At 43.4% G+C, this 25715-nt stretch overlaps 1 protein-coding gene across 4 annotated transcripts in view; it reads right to left on the reverse strand.

Moving 5' to 3' along the window:
• Positions 1 to 25715, reverse strand: part of PEX14 (peroxisomal biogenesis factor 14) — a 161698-nt gene that overhangs the window by 130049 nt on the left and 5934 nt on the right. For 3 of the 4 annotated variants that reach the window (XM_073316932.1, XM_073316933.1, XM_073316931.1), the window contains exons 2-3: positions 10963 to 11010; positions 8777 to 8954 (exon numbers count right to left, since the gene is read on the reverse strand). In XM_073316932.1, the coding sequence (XP_073173033.1) occupies positions 8777 to 8954; positions 10963 to 10985 (201 nt within the window). In that variant the 5' untranslated portion in view covers positions 10986 to 11010. The remainder of the gene's footprint in view (positions 1 to 8776; positions 8955 to 10962; positions 11011 to 25715) is intronic. The other variant, XM_073316934.1, reaches the window with a different exon arrangement.

A 25715-nucleotide genomic window follows, 5' to 3' on the forward strand; every position in this document is an offset into this window, starting at 1 on the left:
AATTATTTTAAAATAATTTTAAAAGTCTAATCAACTTTTGACCATTAATGCTGTTTGCCTGAAGAAGAAAAAGCTTAGTCAATTTCCCTCCTCAAAACTCAACTCTGCCAAAACGCATATAGAAAAGTGCAAGCTGATGACAACTAGGCAGGTGATGATTTATGACCACTGCTATTGAATGACTAAGCATTTTGCACATCCTATAATTTGTTACTATCTCCCCCCCCCTCACCCCTCAGCCTGCTTGTTTGTCTTATCCCCCTGTTTTGAATGGTCTTTTGGATTGTAAACTCTCTGGGGCAGGGACTGTCATTGTTATATGTCTGGTTTCAGAGTAGCAGTCGTGTTAGTCTGTATCCACAAAAAGAAAAGGAGGACTTGTGGCACCTTAGAGACTAACAAATTTATCTGAGCATAAGCTTTTGTGAGCTGCAGTGAAGTGAGCTGTAGCTCACGAAAGCTTATGCTCAAATACATTTGTTAGTCTCTAAGGTGCCATAAGTCCTCCTTTTCTTTTTGTTATATGTCTGTACAGCACCTATCATGATGGGACCCCAACCTGTGTAGGCCCTTCAATACTACTACATATGTTAAAATGGCAGCAGATTTCCATGTCTGATGCACTAGCACAATGCTGCAATGTTTGGGTTATAAACACAGCAAGAGGAGGAAGATGAGTGACATTTACACAAAAATACTTACAGTAGAAACTGAGTTATGAATACCTTGGGAATAGAGGTTGTTCGTAACTCAAATGTTCGTAACTCTGAATGAAACATTAAGGTTGTTCTTTCAAAAGTTTACCACTGAACATTGACTTAATACAGCTTTGAAACGTTACTATGCAGAAGAAAAATGCTGCTTTTAACCATCTTAATTTAAATGGACAAGAACAGAAACAGTTTCCTTGTCGAATCTTTTTTTTTAATTTTCTCTTTATGGATTTTTTTTTAGCAGTTTACACTTAACACAGTGCTGTACTGTATTTGCCTTTTTTTTTTTTTTGGTCTCTGATGCCTGATTGTGTACTTCCGGTTCCAAATGAGGTGTGTGGTTGACCAGTCAGTTCGTAACTCTGGTGTTCGTAACTCTGAGATTCTACTGTAATTGAGTTTTAAAATAATTTCAAGAAAACCTTCCTATTGATTGCAGATCTGGGGCCTAAAGTGACCTGACAGAGTTCTTTAACTATGCTCTGTAAGTACATTTGTGCCTGCATGTTGCATATGTATATTTGTCTAAAAACACAGTAAAAGGAATCGACAAATTAAGAGAGTACATTTTGCATGAACCAGAAAAAAAAAAAAAGTAAATGAACACTCAGCAATAAGAGACAAAACCAGGCCAAATAAAAAAAAAAAACCCTCATCCAAAGGTCAAACACAACAGAAAATTGATTGATAAATTAAAGCATTCTCTCTGCAGCAAACCAAAGGATATTGCATAATGTAGCAACACACGTCGAACTCCCCCTTCCTGGCCTGAAACCTGCACTGCTATTGCCCTCTAAGACCTGATGGAATCATCCTCCAGCATTGGAAATCCACAGCAATATACCCAGGAACTCCCCAAACAAACTGAAGCATTATCGCACCATTAGGGTTACTGCCTGTACATGAGGTCACGAAGCTGATAGTGTCTTTCTCTGGCTGACAGTGGTAAATTATCTTGACTAATGTTTCGCTGGGGGCTATAAGTTAGTTGCCTGCTGACTCTGGCTGTCTGGGAATCCCCTCTGGATAGATTTACTTGTAGAGAATCACTCAATGCAGGCTGCCACTCTGGACTGTTCAAACAAACACGTTGTGGCAGAAAGAAAATTTGTGTAGCAAATAAGCATAAATCTTGTTTTTAATTGTAAACTATAAAAGGTGTGAGGGGGAGAGAATGAGGGCACAAGGTCCTCTCCAGAATACTTTGTCTCCTAGCAGCTTTCAAAAGCTGAGAATTCCTTCCAAGAAGGCTGCGCACTATTGCTAATCCCGAAACACAGACTACGATTCTGAAACTTGAAAAAGTCTGAAGACCCTAACTGTGCATGTGTCCTGAGTGAGACTGAGTTTTAGTTAGTCAAAGCAAGAAGCTTTCCAATGGAAATCCTTTCCTTGCATTCACTCTGAAGGCCAGTTTCAGGCAGAGGAGAGACTTTCAAAAGCTCCTATCAGGGGTTCTTAATAGGACTGTCAAGCGATTAAAAAAATTAATCACAATTAATTGCACTGTTAAACAATACCATTTATCTCTTTATCATGAAAGTTGAACTTACAAATGCAGAATTATGTACAAAAAATAACTGCATTCAAAAATAGAAAAATGTAAATCTTTAGTCCTACAAGTCCACTCAGTCCTATTTCTTGTTCAGCCAATCGCTCAGACAAACAAGTTTGTTTACATTTGCAGGAGATAATGTAGCCTGCTTCTTGTTCACAATGTCACCTGAAAGTGAGAACAGGCGTTCGCATGGCACTGTTGTAGCTGATGTCGCAAGATATTTACGTGCCAGATGCACTAAAGATTCATATGTCCCTTCATGCTTCATCCACCATTCCAGAGGACATGCGTCCATGCTGATGACGGGTTCTGCTCGATAACAATCCAAAGCAGTGCAGATTGACATGTTCATTTTCATAATCTGAGTCAGAGGCGACCACCAGAAGGTTGATTTTCTTTTTTGGTGGTTCGGGTTCTGTAGTTTCTGCATTGGAATATTGCTCTTTTAACACTTTTGAAAGCATGCTCCACACCTCGTCCCTCTCAGATTTTGGAAGGCACTTCAGATTCTTAAATCTTGGGTCAAGTGCTGTAGCTATCTTTAGAAATCTCACATTGGTACCTTCTTTGTGTTTTGTCAAATCTGCAGCGAAAGTGTTCTTAAAATGAACATATGCTGAGTCATCATCCAAGACTACTATAACATGAAATATATGGCAGAATATGGGTAAAACAGAGCAGGGGGACATACAATTCTCCCCCAAGAAGTTCAGTCACAAATTTAATTAACGCATTATTTTTTTAACGCCCATCATCAGATAGAAGCATGTCCTCTGGAATGGTGGCCGAAGTATGAAGGGCCATACTAATGGTTAGCATATCTGGCACATAAATACCTTGTAATGCCTGCTACAAAAGTCCCATGAGAACGCCTGTTCTCATTTTCTGGTGACATTGTAAACAAGAAGTGGGCAGCATTATCTCCCATAAATGTAAACAAACTTGTTTGTCTTACTGATTAACTGAAAAAGAAGTAGGACTGAGTGGACTTGTAGGGTCTAAAGTTTTGCATTGTTTTATTTTTGAGTGCAGTTATGTAACAAAAAAAATTATCTACATTTGTAAGTTGCACTTTCAGATAAAGAGACTGCACTACAGTACTTGTATGAGGGAAATTGAAAAATCATATTTCTTTTATCATTTTTACAGGGCAAACATTTGTAATAAAAAATAATAATATAAAGTGAGCACTGTACACTTTGTATTCTGTGTTGTAATTGAAATCAATATATTTGAAAATGTAAAAAAAATCCAAAAATATTTAATACATTTCAATTGGTAGTCTATTGTTTAACAGTGCGATTAATCGCAATTAATTTTTCTGAGTTAATTGCATGAGTTAACTGCGATTAATCGACAACCCTAGTTCTTAGGGCCATTTTTTTGGTGGCCTCAGCGTGTGGCCACTAACCCCTGCTGGTGGCCATTCTGACAATTTTTCCAAGCCCAAGCCACGCTGACCTGGGCTGAAGCCCAGAACCAGAGCCCAAGGGCTGAAGCCCGCTCAACACACACACTGGCCCCACATGTCTGCAGAGGCACTGCCCGGAGCCCCCAGGAGGCTGTGTGGTGGAGGGCACTGATCCATTGCTGGCGGTGCCAGCAAACACCAGGGCAGCCAGGAGCAACAGCTGGGCGCTGCTTGTTCCTCCCACCCCACATGTCAACCCAGGAGGCTTTCAGGGCTGCAGAAAAATCCCCTGGTGGCTGCATGCGGCCACAATGACCACGTTTGAAAAACACTGTAGAAGGCCCTTTATTCTGTATCACCTTTTAATTTTCACTTCTTGGATTTTGTATGCACTTAATGATTCATTCAGAAAAACAGCAACAAGCTTGGGCCCTGATCCTGAGAGATGCTGAATGCTCTGAACTATAACTGGCTTCACTGAAGACAGTCAAGACCTTGCAGCATCAGGGCTTTAAGCCCAATTCTGCAGCTCTTACCCATTCAGTTCAATGGGCTTGTTCATGTAATTAAGGGCCCAGGACTGAATAGCCTGATCCTGTTTGGTCCCAAGTACCCACAACTTCCACTGACTTCAGTTTGAGCTGAAGGTGCTCAGACTTTGGGTTCAAGCCCTTAGCTTCTCCCACACAACTCTAATTGAAACTCTCCCTCAGCCTCATCCATAAAGGAAGGAGCTACAGGTAATGAGCAAAGCTGGGAATGGGGAGATGAAACAGGAAGGGCCTAAACACACTGTTTTGTCTGCCACTGAATGCTAGATGCTCAAATCCAGCCAACTGAGAGAGGATATAAATCATGGGGCAAGTCCAGCATCCTAGCTCCAGTTTCTGTTCCCAGAGGGTTTACCCAGCATAAATATTTACTATGCTTTTTACTGGTTTTGTTGTTCATTCACATGGCTCTGACAAAACCTTTGGCACTGGGAGCACCCAGGAATCTAACTGTCCTTCCCAGATACTCTGTGCTCACACAAAATGACCGAGATCCATCTGCGCCCCAAGATGCTTTTAGAAAGAATATTTAAGGCTCATGGAAAGGCGCCAGACAGCCCAGGAGACTGAAGTCCTGTTTGCCCACAAAGCATTTACAGAATGGGTAGCGGCAGGGCAAGCTTCCTCATACACACCTCATCCATGTCCTTGAGAGCCCCTTCTCAGGGCGAGAGATCAAGTCAGTCTCCATGACCCCTTCAGCCTTTGGCACCTCTGCTCAGACTTCCAACAAAGTGACAGACAGCATAATCGCCCAGCAAACCTAAACATTTACTATAATAGAGGGAGACTGCAGGGATGAAATATGACCATGATACAGGCATCTCTCCCCTAGGAACTGGACTGAGACCACGGACTCGTTCCACACAGGACACCAGGGTATCTCTCAAATAACTTCTGATCACCACAAAGGTGGTCCAGATTAAACCAACAACCCACTAGGAAAAGGATTCACATCCCATTCTCCAATTCCTGCATTGCAAGCATCATCACATGTGCAGACCACCCTTTATGGTAACCATAGTACATCCTGGATCATCCAATACACTCCTGCCACATGGGCATCTCTGTTAACATACGGTGCCAGCACTGGTCTCTGATCTGAAAGCACAACCAGGCCTTGGCTCACACAAGTTCCTCTAAACATCCTTCCTCAAGTCAACTGTAGTGTCAGGATCCCAATATAAACATTACCGCTGTGAACTGAACCGAACCTCACTAATGGTCCAGGAAATCAAACCCAGATACAAACACCAAACTTGTTGACTGTAGCTGTGAGATCAACTTGTAGGATTAAGAGCCTGGAAAATATTGTGGATAGAACTGTTTAATTCTCCTTCCCCCCTCTCAAATTTATTTTAATTCACATGAAAACAGTGAAAAAAAGAAAAAGGAAAAATTAAAGCGGCAACCCTATAAAAACAATGAAGCCAAACTGTCCCCATGTTCTAACAGGCAGCAAAATATATTTCCCCCAGGAAATTCAGATGGTTCCAGAGTAGACTGTTTTGCAGCCTACACTCGGAAAGGCTTGGAGTACAGCAATGAATATCACTTTAAAGCACTCCCTTCCCATGTTAACTCAAAAATAGCACTGCAGATAAAGCAGCCAGAAGCTTTCCTGAACACATAGGTAAGTGCACAGTGAAGCACCTAGATGAGGATGTGGTCTAGTTATTGGAGCAGGGGACTGGGATTCTGGATTCTATTCCTAACTCTGCCACCATCTTGCTGCATGAACTTGGACAAGGCATTTAATCCGTGTCTCAGTTTGCTCTTTTGTAAAATGGAGATACCACTTATACACCTCACAGGAATGTTATGAGAATTAACAAACTAAGGTCTATGAAGTGCTTGGAGATCCTTAGATGGAAGGGGCTGTATAAGTATCATGGCAACTACTAAAGGGGAAGGAGAAGATGAAAGGATGATGAGCCAGAAGGGGTGCATGAAAGGCTTAGGACTTCAACGGGTATCAGCTAATTCTACACTCTACATTCTACAGCAATAATAACCCTCTTTACAATATACTCTGCCTGGGCCCATTAAGCAATGCCCATGCTCCAATGCCTAAGCCCATCACCTGCTACATGAAACAAAAGGGGAAACACCACAGTGACAAGAAAAAGAGAAAAGCTAAGTGATTCTGCAAACACAAGAAAAGGTGGAACTGCTAAGGGACGGGAGGAAAAATATCCTGTTCTCCATGCCAAGAGTCCTCACTAGAAACCGGTTCAGCGATTTACATTTACAAACAGTGCTTCTTCCAGACACAAAACAGCAGGTGGGGAGCAAGTACTCAAGCAACTTGTGGAAGGACCTCACTTAAGTGCTTTTAAAGACAGCAAAAAAATAATGGCTCTGGTTTTTCAGGTTCTCTCCCAACCTAGGTTCAGGTCAGGAGACTGGATATCTGTGTGCGTGTGTGAACTTTACAATCCCTACTTATGCTGCTGCTGTAGGTTTGGCAGAAACCAGATCCTGACATCAAACACACTGGAGAGCTATTGAGAAACACTTCTGGGATGGCAAGTTAGATTTAAAAGGCTACACAATGTGACTGCCGAGAGACCAAGAAAAGAAGATAGATTAAAAGAGAAAGAGGAGAAAGGAGAATGAAAAAAGGAATGAGAGAGAGAAGACTAAAGAAAAAGGAGAAGGATAGAAAAGGAACAAAAAAGAGGAAAGGAAAGTTCTGATATTTTAACCCAGAGCAGGGTTTTGTTCTCTGTAATTAGGTCTTTTACACATCCCAGGACTTCGCTTTCAGTGGCTACAAAAAGACAAACCTATTCAAATTCCACATGTACTCAGAGCATTATGGGAGATGGCTGCACAAACAAAAGCCGGGGGCAGCAAAAAGGGACCCAGCAGTGACAGTGATCAGCCGGACTCAAGGAGAGGTTGATCCCACACCAGTGATGACAAATGCAGCTGTAAACAGCAGCGGAGCGAGATGCTGACACTCTGTAACACAAGGTTACGTTTCCCACCACAGAGCTACAAGGCAAATTTTAATGGGCCAAGACGGACAGCAGGGAAATGAGTGTCCGCTCGTCGCTGCAAAAATTACAGCTTCGCCCGCCCCCTGTCCATTCCCCACTATCAATGCTCTACCACAACGACCTCTCATTAGAGAGGATTTTTTAAACGTGGACAGTTTATCATAAGAGGACTGGACAGCTCAAGGGATTAATAATGGGACAAGGAGCCCCCGGCCTCCAGTTTAGTTGTTCCAATCGCACTCAGGTCACAAGTGGCTGAAATTGGAAGTATGCAATGGCTGTAAGGAGACCAGTATGAAATCATTTGGTATGGTTCCACCTTGCAAACCCCCAATAACCCTGACAAGCTGTGTTGTAAAAGCCCATCATGCATCAGAGAGCATGCATATCCTGTTTGTCTGATCCTGCAGAATAAGGAATGCCTCCTGCAAGATACTGAGCACCAGCAGCTCCCACTGAAATCAACAAGCCTGAGCCTGCTCTCTTGCTGAAACTAGTGGGGTGAAGGGTGCTCAGCAGGTAGCATGCACCATTTAGCACCATGCGGGGTTGAGTGCTTGGCTAGCCCCATTCAAGTCACATGCAAAATGCAAGCAGGATTAGACCCTAACATGGCATTTGCTGCCTTGGCATAAGATGCCTGCCTTCTACCTTCTTACCCCACAGCTATCCATGAAAGCACTCTCCTCCCTCCATTTCAGCGAGAACCCATCCTGTGACCTGCTGAGCAGTCCCCAATGAAGTCAAAGGGATTTGGAGGTACTCAGCAGATTTTGGTGACAATTCTTTTCTCTTCTACGAGTCTATGAAAACAGGCCTCCCTCTTCTGTTGCTTTATACCAACCCTGAAGTGAGTGGGGCTAAGCCCGGATGCAGAGCTCCCTGCCCAACATACAGCCCACTTGTGGATTAGAGCCAAATTTTGTTCTGCTGTTTATGTGAACATTTTACAGTATTGTGCTGTCACAGGATGACTGGCCTGTAAGGGTGAGCTAGGACTAGTGCACCTGTGCCTTATCAGCACACCCCCAGTGTGGGACAATTAATTCAGTTTAAAAAAAGTTTCAAAAAGAGTTTGAGGGCCTTCTGGAAAGGAGTTTAATTGTAGTAATTAATTGTGTGGAGCAAAACAAATAGAGCTGGGAGCTCAGCAGTAAGGTGGGATGGCCTAGGGGTCAGCAGTGGCTGGAAAGACCCACCCAGGATCAGTGAAGGGCTGGTAGAGCAGAAGCTGAGCTCCGGAAAAGGGACTCTGAAAAGCAGTCTGGAATTGAGTGAGACTGTGACCCAGAAAGCGGTTGTGGGAATCCCCTACCCCTCTAGTGAGAAGAGGACTGGGACACAGCTGAGGAGGCTGGAGTTTATGTTTAGTGTTGAACAACCTAAGGAGATATCAGGGGAGAAGAACTGTGTTTGCCCAGATGGCGAGGCTGGGAGAGACTGAATATGTCCTGCTGAGAGGTGGGGAAAAGAGACTGTTGCTTTCTCATTAAACCAAGCCCCAAGAAGGGGGTTTTGTTGCATGATCTCAGACTCACTTTTTTGTTGAAGTGTCCCTGGGAGAAGGGAACTATAGGATGGACCCTGTGTAGCCACTGAGGTAGTGCAGAGCACGTCCAAGCCTGTGACAGGTTCCATCTGCCTACAAGGCTGTTGCTGGGCCCAAGCCCCACCGTATACATGGGGGGAGCGGGCATTTTCATGGGGGTGCAGGAGCTGCAGAAGAGAGCGTGGGGTATGTAATCTGGCTCACAGAACTGAACTGTTCATTTAATAAGGCTTCTACAGATACTCAGCTAAGCAATAATGACTCCTAAGCAGATGTGACAGAGGCTCAGAGAGTTTAATATACAAAATTAATTAAAAAATAAGGAGAAAGGCTCCACCTTTCAACAGGGCTCTGATTACCCCAAATGCAGGATTCACCATTATGTGATCAGAGTTAATTTTGGGGTTCTTTGTTATTTATATTTTATATCTATATACACACCCACACATATATAGCTTAGAGACTAACCAATTTATTTGAGCATAAGCTTTCGTGAGCTACAGCTCACTTCATCGGATGCATATTGTGGAAAGTGTAGAAGATCTTTTTATACACACAAAGCATGAAAAAATACCTCCCCCCACCCCACTCTCCTGCTGGTAATAACTATTACCAGCAGGAGAGTGGGGTGGGGGGAGGTAATTACCAGCAGGAGAGTGGGGTGGGGGGAGGTATTTTTTCATGCTTTGTGTGTATAAAAAGATCTTCTACACTTTCCACAATATGCATCCGATGAAGTGAGCTGTAGCTCACGAAAGCTTATGCTCAAATAAATTGGTTAGTCTCTAAGGTACCACAAGTCCTCCTTTTCTTTTTGCGAATACAGACTAACATGGCTGTTACTCTGAAACATATATAGCTGTTTTCTTTCCTCTGAACACTTATATAGCTCTGTATAAAGAGGAGAAAATATATTAATTAAATAGAAGATAATGTTAGAGTTGGCCTGGAGAGAGAGTGACTTCTAGACCAGTGCCAGCTGTGAGGATTTGCAGCCTGCTCTGGGCTTCCTGGAAAAATACACTCTCAAAGAACAGGACATCAGCAAGAAACAACAGAGAGGGCAAATCTTGGCACAGGGAGCTTCAACCAATTAGGACATGCTCACAGTGGTATGAGGCAAGAGGAATGTTCATTACAAGGCTTGTGTGCTCAGATTTCCAAATTTACCAGTCCATGAGCAGCAACCCTTCTATAAGATGTGTCTTTAGCCCCACTTTCTAACTCACCGTCTCTAAAGAAATGCTTCCTTCCTTTAAAATTCAGCTCCTGGATGCTCCAGCCAAAGAATCCAAGACACAAGAGGTTTTAATGTTACCAATGCAGGGCCCTTACAGAAAGCAGTTGGGGCTTACCGTTACAGACAGAGAGCCTGGTCCCACATTCCTCATGCACCCCGAACTCCCACTGAAAACAGCACCGGGGGTAAGCTACTGAAGAGACTTAAAGAGAGGAGTGATGTGTTGTTTAGAGCAGCAGAGGGGACAATTATTTTAGCAGTGTTTTGATTGCGCTAGAGGGCCAAGGCGAGAAACCAGGAGATGGTAATATGAAGTTATTGCAGCCCAGGAGAGAAAAATGGTGGCTCAATTCCCAACCCACCGCACTGTAAGAAGATGAAGTTTCTCATGGTTATCATCACACACACAAATCCCAGAGCCCTTTCCAAAACAGTACAAGTCAAAACATTGGCTCACATGCAATACCTTCTGCCAGCAACTTCTGAGTTCACTCCTGGCTTATTTGAGCATACAGTCAACTTGGGATGAGGTTTCTGAACAGGGAGGTTAGTTTTATTGGACAGTAACCTTCAGGACCCAAGCTCAAATCATGTCTCAGAGGTTTTTCTTCAATGGGTTCAGACTCCTCACTAATACACACTGATCAACAGCACACACTATGCACATTTAAGACAGCCCAGGGCTCAGAAAAGCAAGGAGGACTGACTGACCCACAACTAACCCCTGAAAAAGCAGGAGGTGATGGGCAAAGGTCATAATTCAGAGGTCACCAGCAGGGCAGCATGGGATGGTTTAGACTTTTTCTCTCAGCACAACACGTGCGCCTAAGAAGAGAGAAAGTACTCATGCAAAATGGTTCAACTAAGGGAATAATTTGTAAAACTCAGTTTAATAGTTTGAAAGGAAATTATATTCTGCATCTCGATGAACTCACCAGTGGCTCCCGAGACACGACATTCTCAGTTCCAGGAGAAGAGCCAGTCTGCAAAGAAGAGGGAAAAGAAGAGTGATGTTACAGTGCCACCTGATGGACACATCTAAAAATGCTTGTATGTTAAGGCCCCACAGCACCCGACCAGGATCAGGCACTCACAGCCATTGACATGAATGGCAGCTCTGTCATGAACCAAAGATCACATATGACCCAAAAGGCCTGGACATCAGAGATGCTAAGCTCCTGCAACTTCCATTTAATCCAATGGAAGCTGCAAGCGCTCAGCACCTCTGAGGAGTCATTAGTTACCATGAGTCAAAGAAATCACTGACAGACAGATCAGTCATGCCATTTTGAAAGAAACATACCTGATAATTACACTTCAGAATTCAATAGCAAGGTGACCTAGTGGACAGAACTTGAGACTGGAAATCAGTATGCCTAAATTCCTAGCTGCACCACTGGACTCACTGTGTGATCCTGGGCAGGCCATTTCCCCTTTCTGTGTGTGCCTCAGTTTTTCCACGTATAAACTGAAGATAACATTTCATCCACCTCCCAGGGCTTAATGTTTGCAAAGTGCTTTGCGTTCCACGGGGGGTGGGGTGGGGGGTGTTGCTATAGAAGTCCAAAGTATTGTTATTAAATTGAGTACAAAGGTACATCTCTCTGGTCCAGTGTTTTATTATCCTGTGTAGAAAGACTGAATTTAGTCTAAAGTTTGGCATATCCCATCTCTGGAATAGAACAATGTTTTGCATTTCTTTAGCATCATTCATCCAAGGATTTCAAACCAAATTCATGTTAATTAATTAGACCTCACAGCAACTTTGTGACTTCGACTAGCCACATAGGAAAAGGGAGATGGATTTTTTTTTAAACAGTGAAAAAATATTAGGAAATTTAATCATTAAGTTCCAAAAACCAAACACTATCTATTCCACATCCCATTTATCAATATGGGGCTGAATTTATGAATGATATTTAACACTTGCATGGGAGTTTCTATTTCCAAAGAGCTTTACACTTAACCAAGATACCAAGGTAACAGGCACCTTAGAAATATAGTCAAGTTCATGACTCCCCAGTGAGCTTAGAATTGTCACTCTTGTGTTACAGATGTGGAAACAGAAACACAGAGAGGTGAAGAGAGTTGACAGCTATGTGACCTGAAGCAATGGTCAAGCTGAACTTAGAACTCAGGAGATTCTAGCTTTCAGGCTCAGATCATACTTTAACCTTGTTGACTGCCTCCACAGTCCAAAAGCAGAAATAACTTTATCAAAGACCCATGTTTCACCAGCACAAAACACAGAGGCAAGTTTAGAGCACAGAGGCCCCTTTCCCTAGCACAAGCTGGAGTTTTGTGTGCATGCAAGACCCTCAGCTTAAACCATCAAGTAACACCACGAAGTCTCATCCCATATCTACACTATAAAATTATGTCGACCTAACTGACGTTGACATACAGCCACCACACCGCTTGTGTGTGCACACTTGACTCCTTGCATCAGCGGTGTGCGCCCTCATCAGGCGCGCTTGTATAGATTGTATTGTCAGGGTGGGGCATTGTGGGATGGCTCCTGAAAGCCAGGAACAGTTGTGCGCACTGATACTGCGTTGACCCAATTACATCACCAGTGACTCTATGCTGCTCCGGGAGGTGGTGTTACTAAATCGGCGCAGAGAGACACTTACATCGGTGAGAGCGTAATTTAACTGAATACACTTCCAAAGCTAGATCAACACAAGGCAGCTTATGTCAACCTAACCATGTAGTGTAGACCAGGCCTCAGAGACCTTCTCCCCCATTCTGTCTGATTCACTCTTATACAACATATCACACCTACTAAGCATCTCAGGTGTTTCCCATGTTAAAAAATAAGGCACTGCCTGTTAGGAACAAGCATTTACCACAAGAGGGTGCCAATAATTCACTTCACTGCAACCTCATTGTTCTTGATCGTACTTGCAGCAGTACCAGGACTCAGATATATCCTCTAGGTCCCCATATTGCAGGCCCCATTACCCTTCTATTTCAGTGCAGGAGACAGTATTACATGGCACCAAGACAAGGGTGTCCAAGTGCTAAAGTGTATGACCCCATCTCCAAGCTACTAAGAGGGACACTATCTCCCCAGCTACAAGCTCTTCCACTGGCCTCACATTCAGTCTCTCTTGTATATGCACCCGTGCTTTTGAGATTTTATAGCAGGATCAGGGCAAGCCACCAAGTGAGCTTAAAGTCTTGCCTACAAAAAAGTGGGGAAAATCTAGAGATTAAAACAAAAATACACTTGGTGTGGTTTATTTAGAGATCAGGGCTAAGTTAACCCCTTGGAGACTGCGGACAGCTGCATACCTCATAGTAAATACTCTGTAGTCTGGCTGGTTTTCTGGAAAATGCTGGTGTCCAAAGGGTTAAGATCAGGAGGAGGCTTTCAGGAAAGGGAACCCACAGAGTAGAATATCAAAGTGTGGTGGGGCCACCTTTCTTCAGGACATTGTGGGAATTTGGTCGAGTGTTTAAGATGGGAGCTCAGGTGTAAGGATCCTGAGTCCTCCCTGCTCATTTTTGTCACTCTAGGAGCCTTGGGAGTGGCCTTGTGGTTATCTGGTCTGGGGAGCTAAGCAGAGTTCAGTTAACAGCAGTTATGAACAATCTGCAGAGAACGATGCTGGAAAAAAACCGGGTTCACCCTCTGTCAGCATCACCCCTTCTGAGAGATGAAACTGATAACCCTGCAGTCTCCCCCACCTTTAGCAGGTGGCAAACTAGAATTTCCGCATTGCTAAGCACACAACACCAAATCCAACCTCTAACGCAATTCCCAACAGTTTGGACAGCTAAGATTTCACTCTTCCAAATCTAGAAACAATGTTGCAAGCTCCCACTGTGCATCATCTGGAGGATGGACATTGAAACATCCATTTACCTATTTACTACCAGTGAGTGTGAAGTTCTCTCTAGTGAGTTTGAGGATATAAGCAGCCAATTTCTGCAGATTTTAAGCTTTTGGGTTTTTTTTAAATTAAGTTTATGGCCCTTATGATTGCAGAGAAAACCTACCAAACATGAAGTGTAACTTACGTAATCGTGACTGCTCAAGTCTGCAGTAAGTCAGCTCCAGTGCCTCTGCAGCTGCTCATTTCTGATGCTTGGGAAAGCTGAGTGAACTGACACAACATTAGTCTGTTTTTCTGCTGTTCTTTGGAACCCAAGGGTTAAGTGTGAAACTTACAAGAATCAGGTCAGGTTTACCATGTTGATGCTTGGGAAAGCACTAGAAAAAAATAATGGAGGTGTTACCTCCAGATGTAGCTTGTGGCCCTCCCCAAAATCTTTCCTTTTGTCCTCTGGCTAACAGGTATCTGGTGTGCCTTTCAAATCCTGGTGAAGAACAGTAGGAGTCTGTGTGTGATATAGGTCTCCCTTCTACAATCCTGAGGGACTACACATTAACAAAAGCCTATATTAGAGCAGATAGATCCTATGACAGCGGAACACAGCCTTGCACAGCTGGTGAGCTACTTAGTCAAAGGGAGTCTATAAACTACAAAATAACTAGGGCATAGAGTCCTGAGGCCATTTCACCACATATTGACACAATGCCACAGCACCAAGGCCACAAGATCCTCCAGGACTTACTTTGACACACTGGTACCTCTTCTCCCCATGCTCTCACCCCAATACTTAATGTACTTAGGCGCCATTTTGGGAGCCCTCTTGCGGTTAACACTTGTGCTGTCTCTGGTGCTGACTGAAAGCCCACTGAAGTCAATGGAAAGACTCCCATTGACTTCAATGGGGTTTGGATCAGAATTTCTGAGAACAGGCAGAGCAAAAGGCACACTGAAAAACCCTTGATGAAACCCTAAAAGCTACATGTGGCTATGGAGCCATTTGTGGAGCATTACTCCTCCATGCCACTATTCCACAGATATTCTGCTTACAAAAACTGGTTATTCAGAATAAGTATGTCTGGCCCTTCTGTAGCTCTTTCCAAGGAATTCAAAGCAATTTTGCGAGTACTAATTAAGTCTCACACATCTAATGTGAGGTTTAGTTATTCCTATTTTGCAGATATGGAAACTGAGGCAACAAGAGGCTAAGCGATTTGCCTAAGATCACAGAGCAAGTCAGTAGCAAAACATAGAAAAGAACCTACTTCCCTGACTTAACTACTGCAGATTGTACAACTGTAGGACATTCCACTAGTGCCCTGAATATGCCCATATGCACTTTCTTCTGGAGTCTAACCAATATTTGCTGTAAACTCACTCAGCACATGTGGAACATTTGGTTATTCCTGGACTTTGTCTGATGCTGGATGATTAACTCCTCCATAGAAAGCGCAGGTTACTATGGGAAACCATACATTACACTTATCAATAGGAATTTGAATTCTGAATACTCATAGGACAAATACTGAAGCACTCTGAGAGCTGCCTTTAAACAGACTGACCATATGCATCTGACTTACAAGTTATTTATGGTATTTCGATTGTATCAGCCATGTTTACTATTGTTTTTAATGGAGATGGAGATGGTGATGGTGCATTTCCCTTGCAGCAAAGCTTTCAAACACAAGAAACTCAAGGGACAATTCAAAGTTTAAGGAGCTAGTTTCATATGACATGGAGCATTTCTCCTCCAGTTCACTGGCTGAGACACTATATTACTGCCATGTGATGTGGCTGGATGTAGAGCTCAGGTGTCTACATTACAGAACACCCCGTCCCTTGTTGCAGCCTCAGCAGAAAGGCCAGAAGATAAACAGGCAAGAGACATTGGCAGATTTGGGGTAAGCTTGCCTTGATATTGCCTCTGAAACAATTAGAGGAATTAAGACTCTGCAGCCGTAAAAGCACTACATTTGCTTTGATCACCTCCTCCCCCAAAACAAAACAAAAAACAGCTGGGCACTGGGACCACCCCAGGCCAGATTAATGTGGCTTTAAAAGTGTTTTTAGCCACACATGTAACATTTTAAACTTTAGGTCCTGGTAGTCTCCTTTATCTCCAAGCTTAATCATAGGTATTGCATTGGTAAGTATGAAAGGTGTAGACCACCAGTGCCTTCCATCTACATCACCATCTCTCCTGTTTCTGTCTCTGACATTAAAATTAGATTCCGCCTGTCTTTAGCCCACTCTGCTCTGCGGCATTATACTGCAGAAAAGAAAAACCTTGTACACTGCAAGCATTGTGCTTATGGGTTATCCTACCCTAGTGGATGCAGCAACCATATTAGTACCAAGTCCCATGTGATGGTCTATACTATTATGGTCACCACTTTTATTAGACTATGATAAATTTTGTATAAAGTGTGCCTTGGGAGATATTAATTGAAGACTCATAATCTGCTGAATATTATTGTCTTGGTAAAATGTGTGTATCAACATTGTATGAGAACATATTTGATTCTACTAAGTATCTTTGTTATAACATGCTCCAAGGTTAAGACAAGCAGGCACAAACCAGATTTTCCAGAGACAAAGACACACTGGCACCCCCAGACAGTTATCAACGAAGTCAAGAGGGTTATCACTTACTTAAGTGGCTATTCTCCACCAATGGGAAGGTGTAAATAAGAAATTTACATTGCATCACAGGAACGTTTCAAACATCACATCCACAACAGACTACACGTCACCGTGACTCAGCAAGGATGTTTCTAGCACAAGAAATTGAGTTATAAAGCGGGGCGGGGAGAGAACGACTTGATTTTACCTCTCCTCCTCCTCCCACCTCTACGCACATTACATCAATGACTCTCAAAGAACTAAACTAAGTGGGGAGTGGTCCCAGGCTGGAAGGAGACCCAGCCTGTGAAATGTACAACAGTGTATGCTGAGGCAAAACCTTTGCTTCTACGTTCACTTAGCTTGTTAAGTCATGTATTAGCTTGCCTATTACTCTTTTATTTCTTTTGTAAACAATCTTGACTTTTATGCATTATCACTTGTAATCACTTAAAATATTTCTGTAGTTAATAAACTTACCTAATTGTTTTATCTTAACCGGCGCGTTTGGATTAAAGTGTGTGGGAAGCTCCATTTGGGATAACCAAGACTGGTGCATATATAATTTTCCTTTGATGAAATGACAGACTTTCTATGAGCTTGCATTGTTCAGTAGTGTGCTGCACAGTACAAGACACACATTTTGGTGGGTGTGGGGGGGAGACAAGGCTGGGACTAAGAATTTGCAGGTATCCCCCTGTATGTAATTCATGAGTGACTGGTCATAATGCTCATGTACAGTAACTCCTCACTTAACGTTGCAGTTATGTTCCTGAAAAATGTGACTTTAAGTGATATGATGTTAAGCGAATCCAATTTCCCCATAAGAATGAATGTAAATGGGGGGGTTAGGTTCCAGGAAAAATTTTTTTGGCCAGACAAAAAGACTCAGCGCCACCCCCCCCACCCCCCCCGCCTCCTGCCCGTGGCAATCAGATGGCTTGCGGCGTTTTGGAGGCAGGAGGGAGGAGCGAGGACTTGGCACGCAGGCTCCCCCTCTCTCCCCTCCCTTCTAAACGCCGCAAGCCAGCTGATTGCCAAGGGCAGGAGGCGGGGGGGAGGAGGGGGAAGGCACTGATCCACGGGGTCTGCTGGCAGGCGGGAGGCACTGGAGTGGGGGCAGCATAGGGAGGCTGCCAGCTGTGGAGAAAGCAGGCAGCCAAACAATGTAAGAGTGGAGCATTGCACAACTTTAAACGAGCATGTTCCCTAATTGATCAGCAACGTAACAACGAAACAACATTAACCGGGATGACTTTAAGTGAGGAGTTACTGTATTTAATTGGAAAAAGAAAAGGAGTACTTGTGGCACCTTAGAGACTAACCAATTTATTAGAGCATAAGCTTTCGTGAGCTACAGCTCACTTCTCGAAAGCTTATGCTCTAATAAATTGGTTAGTCTCTAAGAAGAAAAGGAGGACTTGTGGCACCTTAGAGACTAACCAATTTATTTGAGCATGAGCTTTCGTGAGCTACAGCTCACTTCATCAGATGTTTACCGTGGAAACTGCAGCAGACTTTATATACACACAGAAATCATGAAACAATACCTCCTCCCACCCCACTGTCCTGCTGGTAATAGCTTATCTAAAGTGATCAACAGGTGGGCCATTTCCAGCACAAATCCAGGTTTTCTCACCCTCCACCCCCCCACACAAATTCACTCTCCTGCTGGTGCTAGCCCATCCAAAGTGACAACTCTTTACATAATCAAGTCGGGCTATTTCCTGCATAGATCAAGGTTTTCTCACATCCCCCCCACCCCCATACACACACAAACTCACTCTCCTGCTGGTAATAGCTCATCTAAACTGACCATTCTCCAGGTTTAAATCCAAGTTAAACCAGAACATCTGGGGGGGGGGGTAGGAAAAAACAAGAGGAAACAGGCTACCTTGCATAATGACTTAGCCACTCCCAGTCTCTCTTTAAGCCTAAATTAATAGTATCCAATTTGCAAATGAATTCCAATTCAGCAGTTTCTCGCTGGAGTCTGGATTTGAAGTTTTTTTGTTTTAAGATAGCGACCTTCATGTCTGTGATTGCGTGACCAGAGAGATTGAAGTGTTCTCCGACTGGTTTATGAATGTTATAATTCTTGACATCTGATTTGTGTCCATTTATTCTTTTACGTAGAGACTGTCCAGTTTGACCAATGTACATGGCAGAGGAGCATTGCTGGCACATGATGGCATAGATCACATTGGTGGATGTGCAGGTGAACGAGCCTCTGATAGTGTGGCTGATGTTATTAGGCCCTGTGATGGTGTCCCCTGAATAGATATGTGGGCACAATTGGCAACGGGCTTTGTTGCAAGGATAAGTTCCTGGGTTAGTGGTTCTGTTGTGTGGTATGTGGTTGTTGGTGAGTATTTGCTTCAGGTTGCGGGGCTGTCTGTAGGCAAGGACTGGCCTGTCTCCCAAGACTTGTGAGAGTGTTGGGTCATCCTTTAGGATAGGTTGTAGATCCTTAATAATGCGTTGGAGGGGTTTTAGTTGGGGGCTGAAGGTGACGGCTAGTGGCGTTCTGTTATTTTCTTTGTTAGGCCTGTCCTGTAGTAGGTAACTTCTGGGAACTCTTCTGGCTCTATCAATCTGTTTCTTTACTTCTGCAGGTGGGTATTGTAGTTGTAAGAAAGCTTGACAGAGATCTTGTAGGTGTTTGTCTCTGTCTGAGGGGTTGGAGCAAATGCGGTTGTATCGCAGAGCTTGGCTGTAGACGATGGATCGTGTGGTGTGGTCAGGGTGAAAGCTGGAGGCATGCAGGTAGGAATAGCGGTCAGTAGGTTTACGGTATAGGGTGGTGTTTATGTGGCCATTGTTTATTAGCACTGTAGTGTCCAGGAAGTGGATCTCTTGTGTGGACTGGACCAGGCTGAGGTTGGTGGTGGGATGGAAATTGTTGAAATCATGGTGGAATTCCTCAAGGGCTTCTTTTCCATGGGTCCAGATGATGAAGATGTCATCAATATAGCGCAAGTAGAGTAGGGGCTTTAGGGGACGAGAGCTGAGGAAGCGTTGTTCTAAATCAGCCATAAAAATGTTGGCATACTGTGGGGCCATGCGGGTACCCATAGCAGTGCCGCTGATCTGAAGGTATACATTGTCCCCAAATGTGAAATAGTTATGGGTAAGGACAAAGTCACAAAGTTCAGCCACCAGGTTAGCCGTGACATTATCGGGGATAGTGTTCTTGACGGCTTGTAGTCCATCTTTGTGTGGAATGTTGGTGTAGAGGGCTTCTACATCCATAGTAGCCAGGATGGTGTTATCAGGAAGATCACCGATGGATTGAAGTTTCCTCAGGAAGTCAGTGGTGTCTCGAAGGTAGCTGGGAGTGCTGGTAGCGTAGGGCCTGAGGAGGGAGTCTACATAGCCAGACAATCCTGCTGTCAGGGTGCCAATGCCTGAGATGATGGGGCGCCCAGGATTTCCAGGTTTATGGATCTTGGGTAGTAGATAGAATATCCCAGGTCGGGGTTCCAGGGGTGTGTCTGTGCGGATTTGATCTTGTGCTTTTTCAGGAAGTTTCTTGAGCAAATGCTGTAGTTGCTTTTGGTAACTCTCAGTGGGATCATAGGGTAATGGCTTGTAGAAACTCGTGTTGGAGAGCTGCCGAGCAGCCTCTTGTTCATATTCCGACCTATTCATGATGACAACAGCACCTCCTTTGTCAGCCTTTTTTATTATGATGTCAGAGTTGTTTCTGAGGCTGTGGATGGCATTGCGTTCCGCATGGCTGAGGTTATGGGGCAAGTGATGCTGCTTTTCCACAATTTCAGCCCGTGCACGTCGGCGGAAGCACTCTATGTAGAAGTCCAGTCTGCTGTTTCGACCTTCAGGAGGAGTCCATCTAGAATCCCTCTTTCTGTAGTGTTGGCAGGGAGACCTCTGTGGATTAGTATGTTGTTCAGAGGTGCCACAAGTACTCCTTTTCTTTTTGCGAATACAGACTAACACGGCTGTTACTCTGAAACCTGTATTTAATTGGGAGTGAATTTGCATGCTGAAGGCTGTCTGAGCAGGCCAGGTGAAGAAGTTCTGACAGCATAGCAGTGTAAAAGGCACCCCATGCTAGAGAATTAAGGAGACACAGTTGTTCAGTGGTCCAGATTGTACCCTGGGGGAATGCCACACCCACTCAGGCAGCAGCTCCATATTTTTAGTCCTTTTCTCACTCACACAGACATACTACATGCTAACTTCTGGGTGACAAGAGTCTCAGCTTGTGTGTGTGATTATACAGCCAATTAGGTGTCATTTGTATCCCAAACCAAGTGGCTTGGAAATTTAGAACATTGTTATCTAAGCAACAGCATCATTGCCAAATGTTTTAAAAGAAATTTTAGGTTTTCCAGTGGTATAGGGATTCATTGTTTGTTAGAAAAATCAGAGGCCAGGGCTGGTGGCTTGCTGAGTTTGAGTCATCAAGTCTATTGCCATAGAGTTTAGAGTTAACAGAAAAGCTGATGCCCGAAGGAAAATTGGAAAACTGATTTTTAAAAACAGTCCTGCTCATCTCTTTGCACTGTCTCTCTACTCTTCCCCTGATTTTATTATTAGGGACATTCACAGAAAAGAAGGATCTTTGTTGTTATTTGATTTATTAAAGGAGGCACTGTCACCGTCCATGAGTCTAAGAGGGCACCAAAAGTATATTTAGTAAACAAAAAATAAATCTTTTACAAACCCCAATAGAAACATTTATGGCCTTTTTAAAATTTTAACAGGAATCATGCTGAGTACTAAGGGCTTGTCTACACGTACATTTTATAGCGCTCTAACTTGCTGGCTCAGAGGTGTGAAAAATCACCCCCCCCCCCCGAAGCGCAGCAAGTCTGAGCGCTTTAAAGCGCTAGTGTAGACAGGCTCCCAGCACTCGGAGCTAATCCCCTCGTGGAGGCGGATTACCAGGAGCACTCGGAGAGCTCTCTCCCAGCGCTCACGTGTGACCACACTTGCATGCTGCCGCGGGAGCACTCCCCCGACAGCGCTTTGAAGTTTCCAGTGTAGCCATGCCCTCAGTATTAACAGACCACACAGGGTGGTGATAATACTCAACACCCTCATGCTGAACTATGTGCAAACAAACAAACAGCATCAATGGGGAAAAGGTCAATTCATTTTTTAGTTCTTTCAGCTTCAATTTAAAATTCCCACTGACTTCAATGAAAGTTGGATTGGACTCTGCATTAGTCATATTGGTAAAGACATCTGTTACGACTTTTTTTAGCTCAACAATGTCTCCCTTAAGAGTCCAGCCCCCCCCTGCTGTCTATTGCTCTCTTGGAGGCTTCATTCTGTGTTTCTTCCACCCAATACTACAAGTCGCTGGGTGCTTTCAAATCCCACTGAGATCAATGGAAGGGGAGGGCACTTGGCATCTCACAGGATCAAGCCTTGCCTGAGGACTCAACTCACTGCAGTGGAAATGTTAACAATGTCACAGACAGAGGGTGAAGACTCCAGGTGGGGAAGACAGCAGCCAAAACTGATGGATGTGGAGAACAACAATGATCCTAATTAATTTCCACTCGGGTACACAGAGTAGTGAGCAGGGAAGGGGAGAAAATGTCACAAACAAGCAGGATTATTCCAAAGTAGAATATCCTTTTAAAACTACCACAGAACAGCAGCTGCTCTTTAACCACACATTGAGTGCTGTCTCACACACCTGGGGCAACACACACCTCCTGAGCTGCCCTATGTATCAGCTGGATCACTCCTGGAGTGATAACATCCCTAGGGAGTGCGACTGCCTGGAAACGAGCACTTCCACACAGGCTGCAGTTGAGTCCAGCAAGAAAGGGGTTAGCCAGCCCCTTCCACCCCCACAGACTTCAGGCAGCAAAACATTGTTATTCCAGCCCATCCAGAGAAGCAATTTCCCTCCTCCCCAATGCAATTAAACAGACAATAATTGCCCTAATGTGGAACAATTACTCTTCAGCAGCATGTGCCAGCGAAAGGAATATTCTGTCCTATCTCAAACACTTCTTGGCAGAGAGAAAGCGGACAGAGTAATAACACCATTTAGCTCTTTACAAACGCTGACACCCTATGAACTTGTTAACTATTACCATCTCCGTTTTTCACATTGGGAAACCAAGACAGGGAGAGGTGACATGTCTTGCCCAAGGTCACAGAGAAGTCAGTGTCAGAGCTGGGATTAAAACCCAGGAGGTTCTTATGAGCCAAACACTAGGTCACATTTACTAGACATACAAGAGAGGAGTTTCCATTTTCAAATATTAAACCTCCTTTTGGGGCACTGCAGCTCTGGGTAACTGTAATAAAAGGTCTCAACAGGGGGATGGGTGAAGATGACAGTGTACATAACTTCCTTGTCTCTCCAGGCAATTCATGAGAACCCTGACTACTTCTCAGGCAACCTGACTTTCCAGGTGGCACTACAGTTTATCAGACTCTTTCTAGAATGCTTAAAGCTAATAGCCCGGGAAGATTTCCCAGATGACCCACACGTCAGTTCCAATCTTTCCCAAATTTTCATCCTGCTTTCCCAAATTTTCATCCTGCTGAGATGTTCACCCAGGTGAGTGAGAATGGCACATAATGCCTGTGCCAAAAAGTACCATCAAGGATGGTTGGCCAGTGAAAAGCCGAAAGTCCAGCAAACCTGACCCTAAACCGCTAGCAAAAACAATGAGGAGTCCTTGTGGTACCTTAGAGACTAACAAATTTATTTGGGCAAAAGCTTTCATGGGCTAGAACCCACTTCATCAGATGCTAGCATCACCTTACGGCTGGGTCCACAGGGAGATCTGCACTGGTTCAAGCAAAGATTTGAGTTTAAAATAATGTATCTAAACCAGTGCAAACCTCTGCATGAACAGCCTTACTTGCATTTTTATGGATTCGTAGATTGTAAGGCCAGGCGAGACCATTGCAATCATCTACTCTGACCTCCTATAGAGCACAGACCAGAGAATTTCCTCAAAATAATCCCTAGAACAGATCTTTTAGAAAAGCATCTCATCTTGGTTTAAAAATTATCAGCGATGGAAAATCCACCACAAGCCTTGGTAAGCCGTTCCAATGGTTAATTACCCTCACTTGTAAAAATTTGCACCTTATTTTCAGTCTGAATTTGTCTAGCTTCAACTTCCACCCATTGGATCATGTTATACCTTTCTCTGCTAGATTGAAGAGCCAGTTATTAAATATTTGTTCCCCACGTAGATATAGGCTGTAATCAAGTCACTCCTTAATATTCTCTCTGTTAAAATAAACAGATTGAGTGGGGTGGGGTGAGAGAAAACCTTTTGTAGTGGTAAACACCCATTTTTCCATGCTTTGTGTGTATAAAAAGATCTTCTATACTTTCCACAGAATGCATCCGATGAAGTGAGCTGTAGCTCACAAAAGCTTATGCTCAAATAAATTGGTTAGTCTCTAAGGTGCCACAAGTCCTCCTTTTCTTTTTGAGTTTCTTGAGTCTATCATTATAAGCATGTTTTCTAATCCTTTCATCATTCTCATGGCTCTTCTCCGAACTCTACAATTTATCAACATCCTTCCTGCATTAGGGACACCAGAACTGGACGCGGTATTCCGGTAGCAATTGCACCAGTGCAAATACAGAAGTAAAATCGCCTCTCTACTTCTACTTGAGATTCCCCTGTTTATTCATCCAAGGACTGCATTAGCCCTTTAGACCACGGTGTTGCCCTGGGAGCCCATGTTCAGCTGATTATTCGCCATGACCCCCAAATCTTTTTCAGAGTCACTACCTCCCAAGATAGAGTACCCCATCATGTAAGTAATGCCCCACATTCTTTGTTCCTACATTTAGCCATATAAAAAGGCATATTGTTTGCTTGAGTCTAGCTTATCAGTTGATCCACATTGCTCTTAATCATTGACCAGTCTTCATTACTTACCACACCCCCAGTTTTTGTCCCATCTGCAAACTTTATCAGTGATGATTTAATGTTTTCTTTGAGGTCATTATTAAAAACAGTGTAGGGCCAAGAACCAAGCCCTGCAGGACCCCACTAGAAACACCTGTTTGACGATTCCCCATTTGCAATTACATGTTGACACCTATCAGTTAGCCAGCTTTTAATCCACGTAAAGTGTGCCATGTTAATTTTGTAATATTCTCGTTTTTTAATCAAAATGTCATGCGGTACCAAGTCGACTGCCTTACACAAGTCTAAGTATATTACATCAATACTATTATCTTTATCAACAAACTGGTAATCTCATCCAGAAACATATTAAGTTAGTTTGATAGGATCCACTTTCCATGAACTCATGTTGATTGGCATTAATTATGTTACACTCCTTTAATTCTTTATTAATCTAATCCTATATCAGCTGCTCCATTATCTTGCCTGGAATCAATGTCAGACTGACAGATCTATAATTACCCAGGTCATTCTGTTTACCCCTTTTAAATACGGGCACAACACTTGCTTTCTTCCAGTCTCCTGGAACTTTCCTCATGTTCCAAGAAAATCAACATTAACCAGTGAGCTCCTCAGATAGCCTTTTAAAACTCTTACATGCAAGTTATCCAGACCTGCTGGTTTAAGAATGTATAACTTTAGTAGCTGCTGTTTAACATCCTCCTAAGAGACCAGTGGAACGGAAAAAGTGTTATCATATGATATGACTTCATCGTCTGTTTCTTTCCCAAATGTGGAACAGAAATATTTATTGAACATTTCTGCAATTTCTTCGTTATTATTGATCATTCTAGTATTTCCATTCAGTAATGGACCAGTACTATTGTTAGAATTCCTTTTTGTTCCCAATACTTAAAAATGCCTTCTTATTGTCCTTAACTCTGCAGGCCAAAGATTTATCCTTGTGTCCCTTTGTTTCCCGTATCAATTTTCTACAATTCCTCGCTTTTGATTTATTCATTACTATCAACTTAAAAGTTTAGTTTAAACCTGTTTCCAACCAATTTAAACTAATCCAAAATAGCCACTCTCAAACCAAAATAAGAGTGTTCATCCAGGGGTTTGCATTGATTTAGTTAAACAAGTCCAAGTTCGTATGTGGACAAGGCCTAGGAGACCATGAACTCTCCTGGAGGCAGATATTAACTTCATCACATTCCTCCCTGCTGCTGAAACCTCACCCAGGCCTTCATACCTCCCTTCCCCTCTTCATTATACTTCAGCTCTCTCCTCTATCGCCTTCCCAAGTACCACCATGTGCAGAACTGCACACATACAGAGCAGCTACATCCTCCA

The sequence above is a fragment of the Lepidochelys kempii genome, chromosome 18, assembly GCF_965140265.1.
Source record: "Lepidochelys kempii isolate rLepKem1 chromosome 18, rLepKem1.hap2, whole genome shotgun sequence".
Lineage (NCBI taxonomy): Eukaryota > Metazoa > Chordata > Testudines > Cheloniidae > Lepidochelys > Lepidochelys kempii.